The 20,309-nt window shown below is 40.7% G+C and overlaps 1 protein-coding gene across 7 annotated transcripts in view; it reads left to right on the top strand.

Annotated features, from left to right (window-relative positions):
• birc6 (baculoviral IAP repeat containing 6) overlaps nucleotides 1-20,309 on the top strand; it is a 193,053-nt gene that overhangs the window by 102,337 nt on the left and 70,407 nt on the right. For 5 of the 7 annotated variants that reach the window (XM_044215397.1, XM_044215402.1, XM_044215399.1 and 2 more), the window contains exons 60-64: nucleotides 2,776-2,999; nucleotides 4,269-4,602; nucleotides 6,270-6,487; nucleotides 12,250-12,414; nucleotides 13,132-13,303. In XM_044215397.1, the coding sequence (XP_044071332.1) occupies nucleotides 2,776-2,999; nucleotides 4,269-4,602; nucleotides 6,270-6,487; nucleotides 12,250-12,414; nucleotides 13,132-13,303 (1,113 nt within the window). The remainder of the gene's footprint in view (nucleotides 1-2,775; nucleotides 3,000-4,268; nucleotides 4,603-6,269; nucleotides 6,488-12,249; nucleotides 12,415-13,131; nucleotides 13,304-20,309) is intronic. The other 2 variants (XM_044215400.1, XM_044215398.1) reach the window with 1 other exon arrangement.

Raw genomic sequence — 20,309 nt, 5'->3', positions numbered from 1 at the left:
TCTTTTTTTTAACCAATAGGACACAGCAAGTGAAGGTCAATGGGATGCTGTCAGAGACCAAACACAGCAATACAGGGTCCCACAAGTTTGTGTGTTATCACCTTTACTCTTGACATTGTACACTAATGACTGCAAGAAAGTACACCTCAATAATTATAAAATTCGCTGATGATGCTGTGATTTTGAGCCTTTTTCATAACACATGGACCCTTCTGTGTACCACGATGAGATCACCTTCATCAAGTGGTGTGACCCTAACATCTCATTCTAAATGTCACCAAAACACCGGAGATGGTCCTTGACCCGAGGCAAGTGACTGGCCATGAGCCAGAGATCATCAAAAACCGGACAATCATTCAGGTGTTTTCGTACAAAGACTTAGGTGTCCACATAGACAACCTTCTTCACTGGAAAACACAGTCAAGAGACTGCAGGAGAGACTCAACTTCCTATGGTGAATGAGGCTGCATGGAGTGAGGAGGCAGATCATGCTGATGTTCTATTGTTCTATTCATTGTTTTGCCTCTAAAATAAATGACCCTGACTGGTGTCTGCCTAAACGCACTCACATCATGTCTAGCCTGACAAACACTTCTGCTTTTTGTCGTGGTCGGACGACACTTGAAGCATACATAAAGGGGAACTGTTTCCAGTTGTTTGGGAGTACTACTGCATATGTGATAAGGTTGTATAAAGCCTTTTGTGGCTCCAGAAGGAGCTGTGTGAAGTCTGATAAATTGCCTCAAGTGATGTCAATTGAGTCAGTGTAGGTTGGGGCTAAAGACTACAAGTTTGAAAATGAGAAAAATCTAGGGGTGTGAAGTTAGATAGAAGTGAGCTTACCATACCTCTATAATCGCTCCTCATCTCTGCATGAGGCTAGTGGCTTGAGGCTACATTAGCCGCTACTAGCATAACACACCCAAATTCTCCAATCAAACGACAATAAGGAAGAATGCGTGGAATAAAAAAGACGATATTTCTGGCTCTGCTGCATCAGTTTTGATCCTTTTTTTTTTTTGGTCAATCGCAAGTCTGACAAAGTTATAGGAGTGCAATGCTAAATTGGTGGAGTACTCTTTTAAATAGGCCAACAGCTTTCAGAGAGAAGTCTTTGTTGTTTCTGCAGAACCTTAATTTCTTTCCATGCAAACAGACTGACAGACTATTTAGTCATTTGCCTATATGGTTTTGCTTGTATTTGAAAGAGCAAAATCATATGGTAGAAGTAATGTTTAATTATTCCTCAAGCAAGCTGCCAAATGACCCTCTCGTCCTCGCACTCCTGAAAACATGAGCATTCTCTAAACCTGTTTTGGAAGTTCAGGCAAGTTAATCTTTGTTAGAAACCCTTTTATTCACAATCCCAGTGACTTTTTAATTCATCGAGAGAGTGTGTGGGGTAGGAAAAAAAATCCCCTGGGACGAGCAATGAAATCATCCGCCTGATTTTCTCCTCTGTATGAGATGGTGAGTGGCTTTTTGGAAGATGACGTATTAATCGACCAGCGCTTTATATAATCATAAAACTATGAGGCCGTGCCATCACAATAAAATGGTGGTGGGTTAGCGCTGGTGGGGGTGGGGTGTGTGTTTTACCTTTGACCCTTTGTTTCATTTTGACTATCTGACTTTGTCTTCAGTGCCATGTTATAGTGTAAACAAGGGCATTAGGACAGTGTTTCATTTTCTCCTTTTTGAGCAGCGCATAGCACATCCAAGGGCACCCTCAACTGCAAACATTAAGGCCTGTTGATGAATGAAGAGCCGGTGATGGAGATTGTCTGTGGTGATTGGAAGCTGTTGTTGGGTGGTTCTTGTCTCCTCCTCCTGCTCTGTTTGGTTGTTTATTTGTTAGCGGAACACTGACGTCTATATGGAAGTGCCTTAAAGAATCAGTGCTTTGGAGTTGTTTTCTTAGGCCTGTTAAAGCTCCCATCTGTAGATACTCTTTGTATATCATCCTTCAAAGTATCCTTAGTTTATTCTCAAAAAATAACTATAATAATAGTTCTAAAAACTGTGTGTGTGTGTATATATTTTACTTACATACATACATACATTTTTTTTTTTGCATGTTTGTCACACGTAAATGTTTCACATCATCAAACAAATTTAAAAATTAGTCAAAGATAACACAAGTAAGCACAAAATGCAGTTTTTAAATGAAGGTTGTTATTAAGGGAAAACAAAATCCAAACCTACATGGCCCTGTGTGAAATAGTGATTGCCCCCTAAACCTAATACAAATTCAAAGTTTGTAAATAAAATGATAGATTCAATATAATTTGATGAATTTTTAAAAAGTGTCCTAGTAGTAGTATCACTCACATACCAAATGATGGAATTTCTGAGTAGTTGAACTTACTCATACATTTTTTTTATATGGCATGCATAGCTAAGGCATGTAATGACTATGCAATAAACCTGTAAATAGGGAGTACAAACTGAGAAAAAACAGCCCCTGGTTCTAAACTTTAAAATAAACACTAACTACATTTTGACAGTATCAACATGAAAGTTTTGTTCAGTTATGTAGGGCCTCTGTGTGAGCAAATCGGCAACACCTTTTCTCTTGTTTCATCTGTTCCATATCCCAAGATACTATACCGTGCAATGCATACATGACAGTTCTACATTAAACCAAACAGTGAATGAAGAATGCAGAATTCTCATTTCAGTGATGGGATTCTCCTCACAATAGAGTTCAGGTTACAAACAAATGCAGTTCTAACAAGTGTCCCAGATGCCAGACAGTGCATGAACATACAACAGGTCCTTTCTTTGCTCTCCTTGCAGTGGATCACTGTGACTTGCTGAACAGCTGTCCAGAGGACGAACCAAGGACCGCTAGTGAGGAATGTCTGGACGCTGCCACTGATGAGTCCCTGTTGGAGACCAACCCCATCCAGTCACCGCTGCAGGTCTTTGCAGGCATGGGTGGCCTTGCCCTTATCGCAGAGAGGCTGCCCATGCTCTACCCTGATGTCATTCAGCAGGTGAGACTCAAAGCCTGCCACAGACACAGGCATATGCATGGACGATCAAAGTACTGGGGTCAAGAATGGCTGAAATCTAAAGCATGTTGATGTACATTGTAAAAAGCATTTGTTTTTTTTTGTTTTTTTAAGAAATTAATGGACAATAAAGTGCACTGCCATTTATTGTCCATTAAACTGTATGGACCTACAGTAGTTACTGTTTTAGACTAAAATATATTGTATGTTGTGTTGTCAATTGATATACCTTGGAATCTTTTTTTTTTTTTTTTTTTTTACCGGAAAAAACAGAAGTCAATTTTACAAACAGAGGGGCCCTCAAGCCTGTCAGTTCAAGGACAAAAAAAACAACATTAGGTTTGTCCAATATCCTGCGCACACAGCAAAATCTTATCAACTGAATTATAGAGAGCATTTTTAAATTGATACTTATTTTGATAGTTAAGAATTGCTTGTTTTATTTTGGCCTTTATCTGCTCTATTTCTTTTGTTTGGCTCTACCAATATATTTTTATGACATTATTAGAATCTTTTGTTGTATTTGTTATAAATACGCACGTCACAGATATATTAGTGAAGGGAACATGTTAAATATGGCGCAGTTTTTGCACCTCATTTTCCAAATATGCTTAATTGACTTTTTACGATGATATTAAAACTCTTTTATTTTGACAAAACAGTCCCAACTCTAGGTTCATTTACCATCTTTTAATCATGAATATAACTGGCAGATTAATCGATAATGACAGTAATCGTTGGTTGCAGCCCTGAAGATGAAATCATAACAGCTACTGAGCTGGCATGTCAACAGATCCACTTTCTGAACAGCTGAGCAGGCTTCATCCATTGAGGAAGACCGTGTAATATGGTTGAAAGCTCCAGTAAAGCGGACCTTGAGTTAGGATTATATTGTCAAACTAGTCATTCCAAGGAACTTTGATGCTTCACTTTGTAAGCTTAAAAGGCTATAAAGTGACAAATGGCTTTCTCCTGGATTTAAATGAGGATGAAACTGGTGCTTTTACTTTGATCCAGAATATGAAATGTTGGTCAGTGTCAGTCTTTGTTTGCAGATAAAGTGAAATAGTTTATCGTTTTACATTCGCAGCAGAGAAGCCAGCAGTCTCTCCTCTCCCTCAGGCTTGAATTTGCCTCATCATGACACTGCAGAATTCCTGCTCTCATAAATTCACCTGTCCATTTTCTCATATTCATTCCTCTCACCTTTGCTAAAGTTTGCCCCGTATTCTCCTGGATGGTCGTTCACAGGTCAGTGCCCCAGTGGTGCCCTCCGCCACACAGGAGAAGCCCAAGGACAACGACCAGTTCGAGTGGGTAACCATCGAGCAGTCGGGTGAGCTGGTGTATGAGGCGCCAGAGTCAATTGCCGCCGAGCCACCGCCCATCAACAAGCAGCAGTCCCAGTCGTCCTCGTCTTCATCGTCCTCAGTGCAGACCATGTCACCCATCCCTGCCCACTCACTGGCTGCTTTCGGCCTGTTCCTGCGCCTGCCAGGGTACGCAGAGGTGCTGCTGAAGGAGAGGAAGCACGCCCAGTGTCTATTGCGCCTGGTGCTGGGTGTCACAGACGATGGAGAGGGCAGTAAGTCTGAAAGCACTACACAGCTGCCAACACTGACATTGATTGAGGTTACTGTGTGTGTGTGTGTGTGTGTGTGTGTCACAAAAAAAATTTAAGTTTCAGCACTCCTCTGTTCTTGTATTTTTTGCGTCTGACTCTTTTTCTTGAATATTAATAATTTATTAACTTTGTTGCAGCCCCTTCTTCTATTCATATTATTTGAACTACTTAGTGAACATATCTTGCTGATACTGAGTTTGTTTTCCAGTTCCTTGACTTGAGAGGCTTTGTTAGTGATTGATGTCAGAGTATCTTTGCCATCTTGTTTAGTGATACAGGTCACGCAGCACATCAGACCGCTGCTGGAGAGGCACATGGACTGCATTTATATAGAATTGGAGTTCATTATCTTGCCCAAGGACACTTCGACATGTGGGCTGGGGGGGAGCCGGGGATCGAACCGCAGATCTTCAGATTAGTGGACGACCTGTCTTACCTCTAAGTCACAGCCGCGCCATTTGGAATACAAATTGTCATTATTCACAACACGTGTTTCCTTGCCGTACATGTGCTGAATTAAATAGAAAGCATCCTGACTGGAAACATCACAAACTGGCATGGGATGTGTACGGCCCAGGGCAGGAGGGCTCTGCAGCAGGTGATTAAAACCGCTCAAAAGATCCTCCGCTCAGAAGCTACCCATCTACCCGAGCATCAGTGATAACGCTGAGGTGAGGTGTCTGCGCAGAGCCCAAAGGATACTAAAAGACAGTGACCCTGCTGCCGTCAGGCAAGAGATACAGAAGTATCCGCTGTCGTACCACCAGACTACAGAGCAGCTTCTTCCCTCGGGCTGAGAGACTACTAAATTCATCCTCAGCACTCCACCATGTAGAATAGTTTTTTATTTCTATGACTTATTATATAGTCACTAATATACTGTATATAATGTTTGTACATAACATTTGTTTTTATGAGTAGCATAAAGGGAACTACAATCAAAATCTTGTTGTACAACCCTGTGTTGTAAAATGATCAATAAATTTATCTTGTATTACAAATATATATATATATATATATATATATATATATATATATATATATATATATATATATATATATATATATATAAGGAAACTGTGTTTTATCAATTAAGGAAATTCAATTAAGCAGTCATATACACTTAATAACTTCTTGTGTCAAGGCATGGGTCACGACAAATAGCAAAATGATTCATTGCAGACTCACATTGTCATAAGATGATGATATATACATTCCACCTAATGCTATATAATACGTATTTATAGCCTGAACATTTTTCAACAAATTTTAACACAAATATCAACTCGTTTTCAATAGATCAAAGAAGTTACTAAATTTTTTATTAAATCCAAACCAAAACACATGTTTAACTTAATGCTTCCAATAGCATTATGACAACTTTTTCTGCCCATATTTAGCATCTGAATTTTTGGCATATTCATTGCTGAAAAATTCATAAACTTAGAAGGTATTTGTTTTGCTCACCCAGAATTTTAATTGTCATAGTGGAAAATCTCTTGATAGTGCACCAGTGTTGAAATTCACTAACACTGATATTGAGAAACCAATAAATCCCTCTTAAACCCAAACCTGAACAAAATGCTCTTAGTCCTCTGATTGAATTGTCTGCTGTGGCATCCTCTTAGGTCATATCCTGCAGTCTCCGTCAGCCAACGTGTTGCCCACGCTGCCGTTCCACGTCCTGCGAGCGTTGTTCAGCAGCACTCCTCTGACCACTGACGACGGCGTGCTGCTACGCCGCATGGCTCTGGAGATCGGTGCCATCCACCTCATCCTGGCCTGTCTGTCGGCTCTCAGCCACCACGCCCCCCGTAACCCCAACGCCAGCACCAGTGTATCTGAGGTATGGCCCACAACACACGCGCACACACACACACAGTTATAATGATATTCATAAAGACTTTCAGTTGACCACAGTTGTTCCCTGACCTTCAGCTGTCCCTTTGAAGAAATAAAGACTTGCCAGACTGGCCTCAGAAATGTCCTAAGTGTTTGATTTGGTCTTTAACTACAACTTGATTTAATAAAAAAAAAAAAAAAAAAAAAAAAAAAGACAAAAGTACAGAAACACACACTTGCACACTTTTTTTCAATCTTAATCTTCTTGAGAAAGCTTAGCTCCAGTGTTTTAATTATAAAGTGTTTATGTATGTATGTGTATGTATAATGTATAGTATGTGTGTATGTTAGTGTATATATGTATGTTTTTCTAAACTTGAGAATCTGGAGCCTACACAACTGGACCCTAGAATTCACCAGATACTTACTCATCTTATTTTTCTACATGTTAAAATATTTTAAATAATAATTATTCTTCAGTGAAGCACAGTGTTTCACTCTTACGTATATCTTTATTAATATTCTTCTGGACATTTTTTCAGAACTGTAGAAACTTCATTTAAACTTAAAAATGTTCAACTTCTTCAGGTGATGTGTGGGTCTATCCAGATTTGTCATATCTGTTATACTATTAAAGATTTTTTTAAACCGTTTTTCCCATAAACATGAACGGACAGAATGTTTCAACTTTTAAGTGAAGTCCCCCAAAGGAGTGACACTTGTAGCTCTTTTTACCTCTTACACTTCAACCAACATTTAACTTAATTGTTTTTAGAAAGTTAGAGAAATGGTCGGACACAGCCCGAAGTTGGCTGAAGTGCCTCTACCCTGGAAATTCAAAAGATGCCTCTAGAACGTGAAAAAAGTATCAAAATGGGCAGCGCTGGGAGGGGGCGCTATTTTATAGACCTACAACCAATCAGAGTGATGTTACGTGCTTGGTCCGTTTTCAAGCAGGAAAAAAATGGCGGCCTGGTCACAAACTTTCTCATATGGTGACGAAAGCTGCCACCCAATCAGCCAATAGCAGAATTCAATTGCAATAGCCGGGTTTCAACCTGTAGAGGGCAGTCGCTATGCATATTCATAACACAATATGTAGAATTCAAATACTTTGCACTATAATGTCATGGTTTGGACCTGAATCCAAAAATACAAACTGTATGTAAAAAAATTAAGATCTGGTCAAACAAGGGGTGTACTTGGTTTTGTATTCTTTCATTTCTTAAAGCAAGACGAATTGTTTGTATTACTTTAACATGTATACACACAATATATTTATCTATGTAAAATACCTTTCACTCTGGGAATGAAGGCAGGTGCTTGTCCTGTGTTTTGGATCATGTCTTATTCCTTGAACTTTTTAGTCAGCCTGAGAACAAGACCAAGAAAAAGAGGACAAAATGCGGTCTGGCTCCACACCACAGGCTCCACACACTCTGTCACTTTGCCTAAGTGATTGTTTTGTTGTTCACGCTAATAGAGAAACAAGGGAAGAAATCATTCCTCTCTACCTTGCTGGCCTTTACTCAAGGTCTCTTTTGCATATCTCCCAGTGAGCCCCTGACAAATAGCTTAATTGTTCAGCCCGAATGATAAGGTGCAAATTTAGTTTTGGAGAGAAATGTCAGAGTGTCAGAGACATGTCCTTTGTATTATTGACACCCTGAGGGTGAGAAGCATGGGAAGGGGATCATCATGAATAGAGATTGACTCTCAAACGCCCCTGGACTGTCCTGCCCATTAAACTGACTGAAGATTTCTATTGAGCCATCTGCAGGGCCTCAAGAGCACCTGGCTGAAGAAAATGCAAAGGATATGGAACTCTGTGACTGTGGCAGGAGGAAGTGCCAGTTGTTGCTACCAAAATGTAGTATTTTTCCAGTATATCAGTATTATTCCAAAGAAGAGTTTTACTTTAGGTATTAAAGAAGCCACAAAAAATATCAATAAATACCAATAAACTCTGAGGGTAATCAAAAGCAGACTATAACCTGGAGAAAGTTTTTTGCCGTATAGTAGATGGCATACAGCATAGTATTGTCGGTATAGAAATGGGCATTGCAGTACTGAATTGGAAAATAAATATTATTTATGCATAGCGTAATTAAAACTAATATTGATCGTTGTGGGACACCTTTATGATTTCTTCACTTAAAGGTGTAGACTTGAAGTAAGATTTTCTTAAACTATTCACAGACTCATGCAAAAATAGCCCCTCTTAGTCACTTATGACCCACTAGAAGTGTGTGGTGGTGTTTGTATCTGCAGAGACGCTGTCCTCTACCTGTATTTTCTTAGTTTTTTATTAGTTTGCTGTTTCTGAGCATCAGCGTCTGGTAGTGGCGTGTAACCCCTAGCCGTGTGTGCAGGGCTCTGGGTCTGTTTGACCGAGGGCGGGGCTGAGCTACACTCAAACACAGTCCATAGAGGCCACAGAGCGGACAAGATGAAGCCTGGCTTCAGCTGCATTCATTGTGGCTCCTTCCCGTAGGGTTGTGCGGAGTTGTGGCCGATTTTATTTGTGCTTTAGAACATAACCGCCGTTAAAAAAATCCAAAAATAACGTTTTATTTATCTGATTCACTGCTTTGTTCTTGCCAACGTCGCTCCCTCTCCTCATTCATTCTCTAGCGAGCTCTCTCTCTCACCCGTTGAGACAGGACGGAGGGGCCAACTTTGAATCGTGTGTTTGCAAACAGCAATCGAAAAATCATACTTATTCTGCCTTTAAATTGGAACCATCTGCAACAACAATTTGAAATCCCCATTACAACATTAGTAATGATATTCATCTATTAAGATATACAGTGGTGTGCAAAAGTGTTTGCCCCTTCCTATTTTCTTATTTTTTTTGCATGTTTGTCACACTTAATGTTTCAGATCATCAAACAAATTTAAATATTAGTCAAAGATAACACAAGTAAACACAAAATGCAGTTTTTAAATGAAGGTTGTTGTTATTATTAAGGGAAAACAAAATCCAAACCTACATGGCCCTATGTGAAAAAGTGATTGCCCCCTAAACCTAATAACTGGTTAGGTATATATATATATAATATATATATATATAGTTATTATTAGTCTCATCCTTCGAGCTTGGGTCCTCTACCAGAGGCCTGGGAGCTTGAGGGTTCTGCGCAGTATCTTTGCTGTTCCTAGTACTGCACTTTTCTGGACTGAGATGTCTGGTGTTCTTCCAGGGATCTGCTGTAGCCACTCCTCCAGTTTGGGGGTCACTGCCCCGAGTACTCCGATGACCACGGGCACCACTGTTGCCTTCACCTTCCAGGCCTTCTCCAGCTCTTCTCTGAGCCCTTGGTACTTCTCTAGTTTCTCATGTTCCTTTTTCCTGATGTTGCCATCACTTGGTATTGCCACGTCAACCACAACGGCTTTCCTCTGCTGTTTGTCCACGACCACGATGTCTGGTTGGTTCGCCATTACCATTCTGTCAGTCTGGATCTGGAAGTCCCACAGGATCTTGGCTCGGTCATTCTCTACCACCTTTGGAGGTGTTTCCCACTTTGACCTCGGGGTTTCCAGTCCATACTCAGTGCAGATGTTCCTGTACACTATGCCAGCCACTTGGTTATGGCGCTCCATGTATGCTTTTCCTGCCAGCATCTTACACCCTGCAGTTATGTGCTGGATTGTCTCAGGGGCCTCTTTGCACAGCCTACACCTTGGGTCTTGTCTGGTGTGGTAGATCTGGGCCTCTGTTGCTCTGGTGCTCAGGGCCTGCTTCTGTGCATCCATGATGAGTGCCTCTGTGCTGTCCTTCAGTCCGGCCCGCTCTAGCCATTGGTAGGATTTCTTGATATCAGCCACTTCAGTTATGTTCCGGTGGTACATCCCATGTAGGGGTTTGTCCTCCCATGACGGTCCCTCCTCCAGCACCTCTTCCTCTGTTCCCCATTGCCTGAGACATTCACTGAGCACGTCATCTGTTGGGGCCTTATCTTTGATGTACTTGTGGATCTTGGATGTTTCATCCTGGATAGTGGCTCTCAGACTCACTAGTTCACGGCCGCCTTCCTTACGGCTAGCGTACAGTCTCAGGGTGCTGGTTTTGGGATGGAACCCTCCATGCATGGTGAGGAGCTTTCGCGTCTTAACGTTTGTGGTCTGTATCTCTTCCTTTGGCCGCCTTATTATTCCCGCAGAGTATCTGATCACTGTCAGGGCGTAGCTGTTTATTGGCTGGGACTTGTTCTTGCCATTGAGCTGAGGTATTGAGGTATTACCTTGTTGGAGGTATTTGGCAGTTGCTGTTTTCCTTGTTACCTCTTCGAGGTTGCCATTTGCCTGTGGTATTCCAAGGTACTTGTAACCATCCTCAATGTCTGCTATTGTTCCTTCTGGGAGTGAGACCCCTTTTATGTGGACTACCTTCCCTCTCTTTGTCACCATTCGTCTTGTTCCAGTAGCCCATTTTGGCTAGGCTATATTGCCATTTAAATCGTTGAGCTGCGCAAACTTTCCAGGTGATTTCTTTGTGTGTTGTATTGATGTAAGAGTGTTTTCTTTAATTATTTACCTTAATGACTAGAGAGGCTGCTTTAATTTTAAACGTTTCCTTGTGCGCAATAATTTCACAGAAAATATCGTGGGACATTTAAGCAGCAAAGCTAAAAACTGTAGTTAGAAACTTGACAGGACAGAGGGAACTCTCCAGAGGAAACAGAATTAAACTTTTAGCTTCTGAAATAAATTTTTTAGACAGTTCTGATGGAGCTCAGAATTTATCAGCAAGACTGCTGCTTTACTCCAAACAATTTCACTGTATGAACCTGGACTGAGTGCGTGACCTTTTGGATGTGTAGAAGAACACAGAAGATTAACATTAGATCTTAACCAATCCTTTTGGTGTGTCGGGAGATTTTTGTAATCAATGTAGTTACGCTCCTGTGCCTCATGTGTAAATGTGCACAGCGTCTCTCTTAATGGGGAGACGCTTCACCATCTTTCACCCACCCGCAGTGGGTCCGCCTGATCCGCGGATTATCCGCGGGCACTGCGGCGATAACTGTGATCTGCGTATCACTGGTGTGTGGATTTATGGAGTTGTCAAAGCTGAGGACGGATCATGGGGCCAGTGACTTGAATGTGAGCCAAAGACTTGTCACTGTGGTGGTGGCTGTCCTTGAGCCCCCCAATCCATGTGCTGCATTGGGAACACAGACGTGAGAAGACTTCGACACCTACTGTTTTAAATATGAGACAAAGGCATGCACGTTTCAGAAAACATCAACTCTTTACTTAAATGATCTTGCTGGTTTTCATCCATGTTGGCTCCTATAGATTACACAGTACTTTAATCCAGGTTTTTGATGACCATCAAAACAATTCCACTGCTTCATTTGCTTATTTTTTGGCATGAAGCAGAGCAGGTTTTGACCTTTTTTTTTTATTTTGAGGGACAATATTGATATTTTTTAGACTCAATTTGCTGATGACTGTTATTCAAGAACTGAGAACATATACCTCTCTTTTCTACTACAATAATTGGCAGTGCTGAATTTCACTGATCAGTCAAATGCAACCTTTGCAAATTACACAACCATTATTTTAATACACTGGCAACCACTTTCCTTAAAAACATAAAAGGGAAATGTAAAAAATAAAAGAAAGTGGTCAGTTTGAATGAAAATATCATTAATATGTGTACTTTCACATGTATTGAAGTAATAAAAAAAAAATCCCCATCCCAAACCCATCCTTCTAACCCTGTACATTATCTCATTTCTATGTCTTTGTTGACAGCCACAGATATCCAGTTGTCACGGTGGGGGGACCAGTGAGGAGCAGCAGCTGTACTGGGCTAAAGGAACTGGTTTTGGTACTGGATCCACAGCCTCAGGCTGGGATGTGGAGCAGGCCCTCACCAAACAACGGCTTGAAGAGGAACACGTCACGTGTCTACTGCAGGTAAGTCTATCCATGTCACATTATTTTTAAACCGAGATTTTAGAAATGTGGTGGCTTCAGAAAGTATTTGTCAAAGTTAACATGTCAACACATCAAAAGAAAAAGAATATTATGTTAGATTTTTGTGTCTATTTTTCCCTTTCCCTTTATCTTTCTCAGCAGCTGTCCTGCTTTTTGGGGCTTTCTGGCTACCATAGTACATATCTACAAGAGACTTTGATGCCCTGAAATATGCCTCTCAGGCAGTGCTTACTCCCAGGCTTTGAGAATGTTGCAGGTGATAGGCGCCTCAGAAAATGTGCTGCCTTATGCTGCATTTCCTAACAGCTTGTATACCTGTGGCATGCCATAATGTGAGAAACCATGAACAGAGCCCTTGATATGGGCACAGGAACAGTGATGATGTGTGGTTTGAGGTGCACCCAAACTGCTGGATGTGCCTTTGATTGCTCTAACCATTTCAATAGGATCATGTTGATTCTCCTCCTTAAAAATACCTAAAATGTCTTCATTAAGATAAAGGTACATTTTTCTCGAACAGGGAGTTAGTAGTTGGTTTATAGCCAAGTGTACCATGGTGACATAGCATGGTCAGAGACAGAGATTGTCTCAGTTTGGCCCTGCTCCAGAACATGAAATGTGTGTCAGTTTAAGCAAGGTGGACCAGTTTTATTAGTAATTTGTCTCATAGTATGTCTACATTGTTTTGTTCACTAGGTCTTGGCAAGTTACATCAACCCAGCAGGCTCCAGCAGCTGCCACAGTGCTGATGCCTCCTCAGCAGACAGCAGAGCCCACAACAGCTCAGCACTGCCAGCAGTGCTGCAGGAGCTGCTGAGCCAGTCCTGCCTCATCCCTGCCATGTCCTCCTACCTACGCAATGACTCAGGTAGGCTCCCTGTTTTTACAAATGAAGGTTATGACACACAAAGTAAAAGAGGTAGCATTGCGCCATCTAGCAAGAACACTAGTAAACGCTACCAGTCTGTACCATGCATTTTACATTGGGTGCGACTGTTTGGCTTAGGAAATGCTTTAAAATTCGATGTATTTCAACTTACAGCTTGCATTTCTCTGCCTGAATGGGGCTTAACCAGCATAAAACAGGAAAAGGACTTTGATTGTCCATGTCAAACAGGAACAGGAGACACTCCAGTGACAGATGTAAAATGGTTCACAAAACCAACAATCATTGTGACTTTACACGGTGACCAACAATCCAACAGTCTACACCCACTTCACGCAGCAGTTGGCTGGGTGTGCCAAGCTCCAAACTTCTCTCTCATGCTTTTTTCATTCTTAACAATAATACCTCTGTCAGTTTTTGTGTGAACAACTGCAACATCATGAATGCCTCTGTGGAGAGACAGTTGGAAAGTGTGTGTTGTTACCCCTATTTGTATAATTCTTGGCATTGAGTCTACGAAGACGCAAAAGACACAAAACTCTTACAGAGAGCCTTAAGACATGGTTGGACGACGCATTGTACGATCCATTTCACTTGAAACATACTGAGACATTCTTGACCTTGGAAACAGCAGTTGACAGAACAATCTCAGCTTAAGTTCCACTCACTTGCTTGTTCTGGAGCTTTCGACCATATCGCGCAGTCTTCATCAGCAGAATATCAATCTGAGATTGTATTGTCAACTGCTGTTGGTCATAAACAAGGTCAAGGATTCACTGTCAACTTCTAAATGTAAGTCAATATTGACGAGAAGTCCTAGAAGTACTCAGAATTAACTTCCATGACAACTGAGCAAACTCAATCTGCCGATGACGTCTGTGTCATATGGTCGAAAGCACCGGAAGACGCGGGTGAGTGGACTTTGAATTGAGACTGTTTTGTCAACAGCTATTAACAGGTTATAATAAGATGAATGACTTAGAATATTGAGTAATTGTCAGGGTAATTTACTATCTGTCAATGCTACAAAATACCATTGATAGTGGGATAGATGGCCTGTTATTTTATTAAAGAAATGGTTCTGTTTAAGTAATAGATTTTATAGCCAAGGAATCACATAAGTGCATCTCTAATTCTTTGAAAATAGCCTTATATAGTGAATTATGTAGGCTGCAATGCGTGACTCTCAAAATCTCAGCAAGTAGAGGTCAATTAAGTCCACATTACAACCAGTGACTATAATTTTTGGGTGTAATGTTATGTTGTTATTGGAGTTGAATCGCAGTATGTATTGTACACTCACTGACTGATCAATTATACAAACCAAGAATGATCTTTTCTGTAAAGTGTAGACCTGTTTAGTACCTAAAACCCTAACACAACTTGCCTTTTTAAAGGAAACATACAGTACAAGAAGAGAGTTGGAATTTCAAGGTATATGTGATGCCTTTAGCTAGTTTCTCTGGTTTTGTAACCCTCATCATATTGTCCCTGGAGTGTCTCCCCTCTCAAACAGAGCTAAAGTGTTGCAATGGAATCTGGCAATGGCAAAAGATGAAACAAGTGAATGGTCACCAGAGTAAATAACTTTCTTTGTTGTCAAGCCAGAGAAAAATCCTGAAGCAAAGATTTGCTTTGCATCATGGCAAGAAAATTATTTATGGGAAATGTGGTTATGAGAAATGGTCTCTTTTGTTTATATGTAACTTCGGCAAAATGTCGCAATACATTTGTGATTATAAATCAGTGTATAAAAAGGTAATCATAGCACCTTAAAAATCAGAAAGAAATCGCACACAAAAAACAGACTTTGTCAGACTTTGAAACCCCTGCCCAGTTCATCTGTTTTTCTTTGTTCAGAAGTATTGCTATCCTATGAAATGATTCGCCCCACTGATATTTGTTTGTTGCTGAAATTGTCTGAATTTTCGTATTTTCTGTGGATTTCTGCTCATGATGTGAAACGCTGCCAGCTGGTGGCCTTTGATGCTGTGATAGTGGGTTTGGATGACTTTGGTCTTTGATCTCAGTGATAACTGCTGTTTAGAGTTACTGCAGTGGCACCTCTATCTAGTTCTGAATTATAGGTGAAGCTGTCTGTGTGTATGTTCCTGTGTTTTTTTTTAAATTTGTGTGTATGGTGGATTTTTGCTAAATTAAACAGCAGATGGAGCTACAGCATCTTAGACTGAAGCCAAGGTTGTGTATATCTTACTTTTAAATCACACTAATGTACCTGTAGCATACGTTTAATGAGTTCAGGCTTGTCAGCCATCCACTCATAATTTTGTTTTCATACTCAAGAATGAAAAGACTAGTCCTTCCACTTTGATAAGTTCTAATCATGTCTCATGTCAGCAAATTGGATCAACGTGGATTAAAATGTTTTTTCAGAGGGATATAGGAGCATGGTCCCTTGTGGATTTGATAAGATCTTGTCCTGTTATGGTGTAACACTGGGTTAAATGCTGTGTAGGTTTAAGTGTTGTGGTGCAGCTGTAACCAGATTTATTTTGCACATGGTCAGGTAATCCCTTGTTCCCTCAGTTTGCCTTTTCAGTCAGACATCTTGCCTAGCAATGAGCTTCCATCAGAGCTCTCCGTACACAGTGGGCTTTAGCACTGTTAAGGTCAGGTCAGTCCATTGCTTATATACTGTCTCGTTTCCTGAGGGACTTGCTGGTTATTAGTGCTGGGCTGACCCTTTGTAGTCTGGCTGCAGTCACTCTTCAAACTACTCTCTCTTAAGCCACAGAGTGAGCAAAGTAACAAACCGCAAACAGTATTTTAGTCCATTCACAAGAGGGTGTGCAATATGGCCAAATAAATAAAATCTGTTTTTTGTTGGTTTGTTTTTTCAAGCTTATAGGCAATTAACAATTTCAGTAGGATTTTCTCCCACCAATATAAAAAGTGAACAATAAAATAACAAAAAATGTACTTAACTAATTCTTATTATTCCATCAGTTGATTCTGGTTTACTTTGCTACAGTAGTTATTTGCCTTTTATTTAGTAATACTGATCCTCACAAACATATTAACTTTATTGCTCAGTACTAGTTCATCAAATATCACAAAAACATAAAGGTCCTGTAGTATATGTCCAACTTATTGCAGTAGTCCTGGAACGCTTATAATGTTGTGTTTTTGAGAAGTTGGTTGAACTAAAAGATCATTTTTGAAATTGTAGTTTGTGGTGTTATAGTATTGGATTCCATCATATTGTGAAGTGCAAATTGCCTCAGTTGTTTTATGTCTGTGTTGTGTTCAAGCAATTATTGGAAAAGTAGAGAGACCGAGTAGAAAATAACCTTGAACATGGTTATTTTTGCTTTTACCATAAACTAGCTACAGCTGTACTGTTGTACAGTCATTACCCAGAGAACCAGACACAGTTTATTCCCAGCTGTTTAAATTTTGTTTGATCAGGCCCCGTTTGTGTTGAGTTTGGACAGAACATGAGCCGATTTTAGCATCAGTGTTTCTGCCCTCCCGTTACCATTGTGTGCTGCTGCTTATCAGCCCAGAGCCAGTTAGAGCTGAGCGTGTGCCACCTCTTTGTGCCTAATGCTGCTGGGGTGTTTCAGTTTGCAGGAGTGTCTCTATGAGCATACTGGTGTGTGCTAATGCGCCCCTGGTTTCATAATGAAATAACAGCTGATAAAAAGCATTGTGAGTGTTGTAATTGCTCCTCATTATCTACTAAATGCCTCTGAAACACGCTTACGTGTGTGTGTGTGTGTGTGTGTGTGTGTGCAGTATGAAGTTTATAGCCCTTGGTTCTACTCTGTTGAGGTATAGCCTCAATGATGATACATTTTCCTTTAAAATCTATGCATTTACCACTCAATTTAATAACAGATGGCATTATACTGTGCTAACTAGCCATTGCACATAGCTAATTTAAGTCATTGTGCATCCAGTCAAATGAAAGCTGGGGGCTCTGACCACCTTCTGTATGAGAGCAAGTTGCCCAGGAGCCCTGAGATGTCAATAAATGTCAAGAGCCGCCTGTAATGAAAAACTGGAAGACCTGAGAGCCCCCCCTGCTTCTCTCAAGTCAGAAGAACTGGTAGTGAGTAAATAGATGATGTCTATGCTCTATTCATTGCCCAGCAAGATGAAAGTATAATAGCATCAAGGAAGAACTCTTGTAACTGTGATTGAGCTTATTCGAGTGTGTGTACATGTGATCATCTGCATTTGTTGCAGTATGTATGTCTGGTCGAAAGACTGGCAGTAAGGACCGACTAAGGGTGGGCGATATGACCTAAAATTTATATCATTGTATTATTTTTTTTTTATGGTGACGGTATTATATCACGGTATTACAAAAATAAAAGGTATATTCCACTCAAAACATGATTCTACCTCTTGACTTTATTGGCAATGTAAGGGAACAAGAAAAATTATTAAAACATGTGTTTTATTGGCTCCAAATAGGAATGAAAATGAGGTATAGGCCTACATGTGTTTTGGGAGGAGTAGCCTGCCTGTAGTGAGCACTACATCATAGCCACCTACCAAAAAAGAAATGTAATGTGCTGTTAGGTGAACACAACACATGGACGCGTACAGGAACCAGTAATTAGTTTGAAAACATCGGTGACAACAAAGCCACCTGAGCTAATGTTAGCGGTGCCTTGTGAAGTTCCACAAAAAGCAACGTTTCCCACATCCAACCTTCTACTCTGGTTATTTAATTGGCTTCAGATGAGGCGTAACATTCACACAATTTCTCATGACTGTCCCTCAACATTACAACATTAGTCCAACATTATCCCAGCCTGTGGGATGATAGACGCTAGCCACATTAGCCCCACACCATGCTAACGCATGCTATCCTGCAAAATAAACAGTGAAGCAACATAAAAATGGCTAAACTTACAGCTTAGCAGTCCAAAGTAAAACCGTAAACTTAGCCCACGCATAAGAGTTTTCCAGTTGTTGTGGGGGAAAAGTTAATCCACTGGGTCTTTACTTCCTCGGATGGTGGGGGTAGATAAAGACTTTTGTGTTGGTTTTTCCAGCCAACAACAGATAAATTGGCATGATTTGCTCGTAATGCTACCTTCCACATCTTCATGTGTGCAACACTGGAGTCGGCGTTAGCGAGGAAAATAGTAGGTTAACGTACTGGTTGTAACGTCAGTTCATGAGTGCCTGTGTAGCCCTCTACCTGCATGTTGTTGCAGCCACAGTAAAAGACATTAGTTTAAATATGCTAAAACATTTTTCACGGTAAAGACGGTATTGCAAAGTCCATGTCGTGGAAGAACACGATACAGGTGATGGTGACGAAACAAGTATACCGCCCATCCCTAGCACCCACACCAGGGCTCCAGACTTAATTTTTTTTCACCACCATCCCGGAACCATCCTGAAAAACAATTTTAACCATCCCAAAGTGAATATAAACCGTCCCAAAATCAAAATGTTCTTTCTTTATTTGATTAGTATCATCTATAGTTGTAAGTGACATAATAAAAACACCATTAAGATATTGAGGAAATAAATAATTACATTTATTTTGCACCATTCAAAGAAATAGATTTGAAAGTTATCTGTAAACTGTCAGAAAGAATTTAGAAAAAATAAATAGGACACAGAATTTAGTAACACAGTAGCGGCGGACCACATGACCCATAAAAACAAGTCAGGGGAGATTGATAAGACAGAGAACTGATGACATACATAAGACATAGACTTAAATAAAATCAAACTGTGAACATTACTGTCCAGGCTGGCAATTATTTAGGAAATACTAGGAAAGCTACCATGACGTTGTTGTTTGTTTTGTCAGCTGACAATTACGTGGTTACTGCTGCTGGCTGACAGATTTTACCAGCCCTCTGTTACATGTTAAAGCCCTTTGAAACACAACAGCGGCACCACTGCGATGAAACCCATTATTTCCAATGGAGATAGAATAGAGTGCGCTGAACCCAGCAACGAGTGCGGCGCAAATCGCGTTGTGTCTGAAAGGGCCTTAAAGTGGTATACTGAAATGGAGCAGACCCAGTGTTTAGCTCTGTTAGCTGTGAGCTCTATTAGCTTTGTTAGCTGTAAACATACTCTGCTAGGACTCTGCTAAGGCTGCTAAGTGCTAACAAGCTCTCCTCCTGCCGATGTCAACACTGATTTGTTGTTGTTCACAATGTAGCATTATCAGGGAAAAAATAATATAATCACACACAGCAAGGGTAGTGCCTGGCTAAAGCTAACTAGTAGCAAGCAGCTGTCTGCAGCAGACTGTTTCAATCAAATGATGTGCTCCATCTGTAACTAGCACAACATATTTGCGAGGTCCTGCCAGCAAGCCCTTTGTGACTGAGGGGTTAGATGGACCGGTACTGCAGGAACATTTCAAAGTAATATTTCTGAGTAGCCAGCCAGTGATAGTAACTATTGTGAAAGCATGAGAAGACACGCTCCGTTGTAGTCAGCACTTGGTTAGTTTGTCATTTGCTAAGCGATAGTTATACATACATACACACATACAAAAATCCCTTTCGTGGGGAAGATCTATGTTCGTCCCAAACACATTTTCTATTGTCCCTGGGACACCATTAGTCTCGAGCCCTGACCCACACATCCACATTTTTTGTTTATTTTTTCCGAATTGTATTTAAGATTTCCGGTAGAGCTTGACCAATGAATCAGCAGCCTATATTATATGCAGATATTAGCTTATCAGATATATGATGCAAGATAAGTGCAATGGATGGCAGCCTCTGTGTTTTTGCGGGGTTTTTTGATCTGCGCTCCCGTCAATATATCTGCCAAATGGCCGCTCTCTGGCCAGCAAAATGGATGAACTGCTGCTTCTCAACAGAGCAAGCACAGATCTGCTGCCCTGTGCTTCACCGAAACCTGGCTCGGTGAGATCATCCCGGATAGTACACTACATCTGCCGGGCTTCCAACTCCTTTGAACTGACCATGTAACAGAGCAATCGGGGAAAACGAGGGAAGGTGGAATCTGTTTC

This window comes from Siniperca chuatsi, linkage group LG11 (assembly GCF_020085105.1).
Source record: "Siniperca chuatsi isolate FFG_IHB_CAS linkage group LG11, ASM2008510v1, whole genome shotgun sequence".
Lineage (NCBI taxonomy): Eukaryota > Metazoa > Chordata > Actinopteri > Centrarchiformes > Sinipercidae > Siniperca > Siniperca chuatsi.
This window is presented reverse-complemented; position numbering and strand designations above follow the sequence as displayed.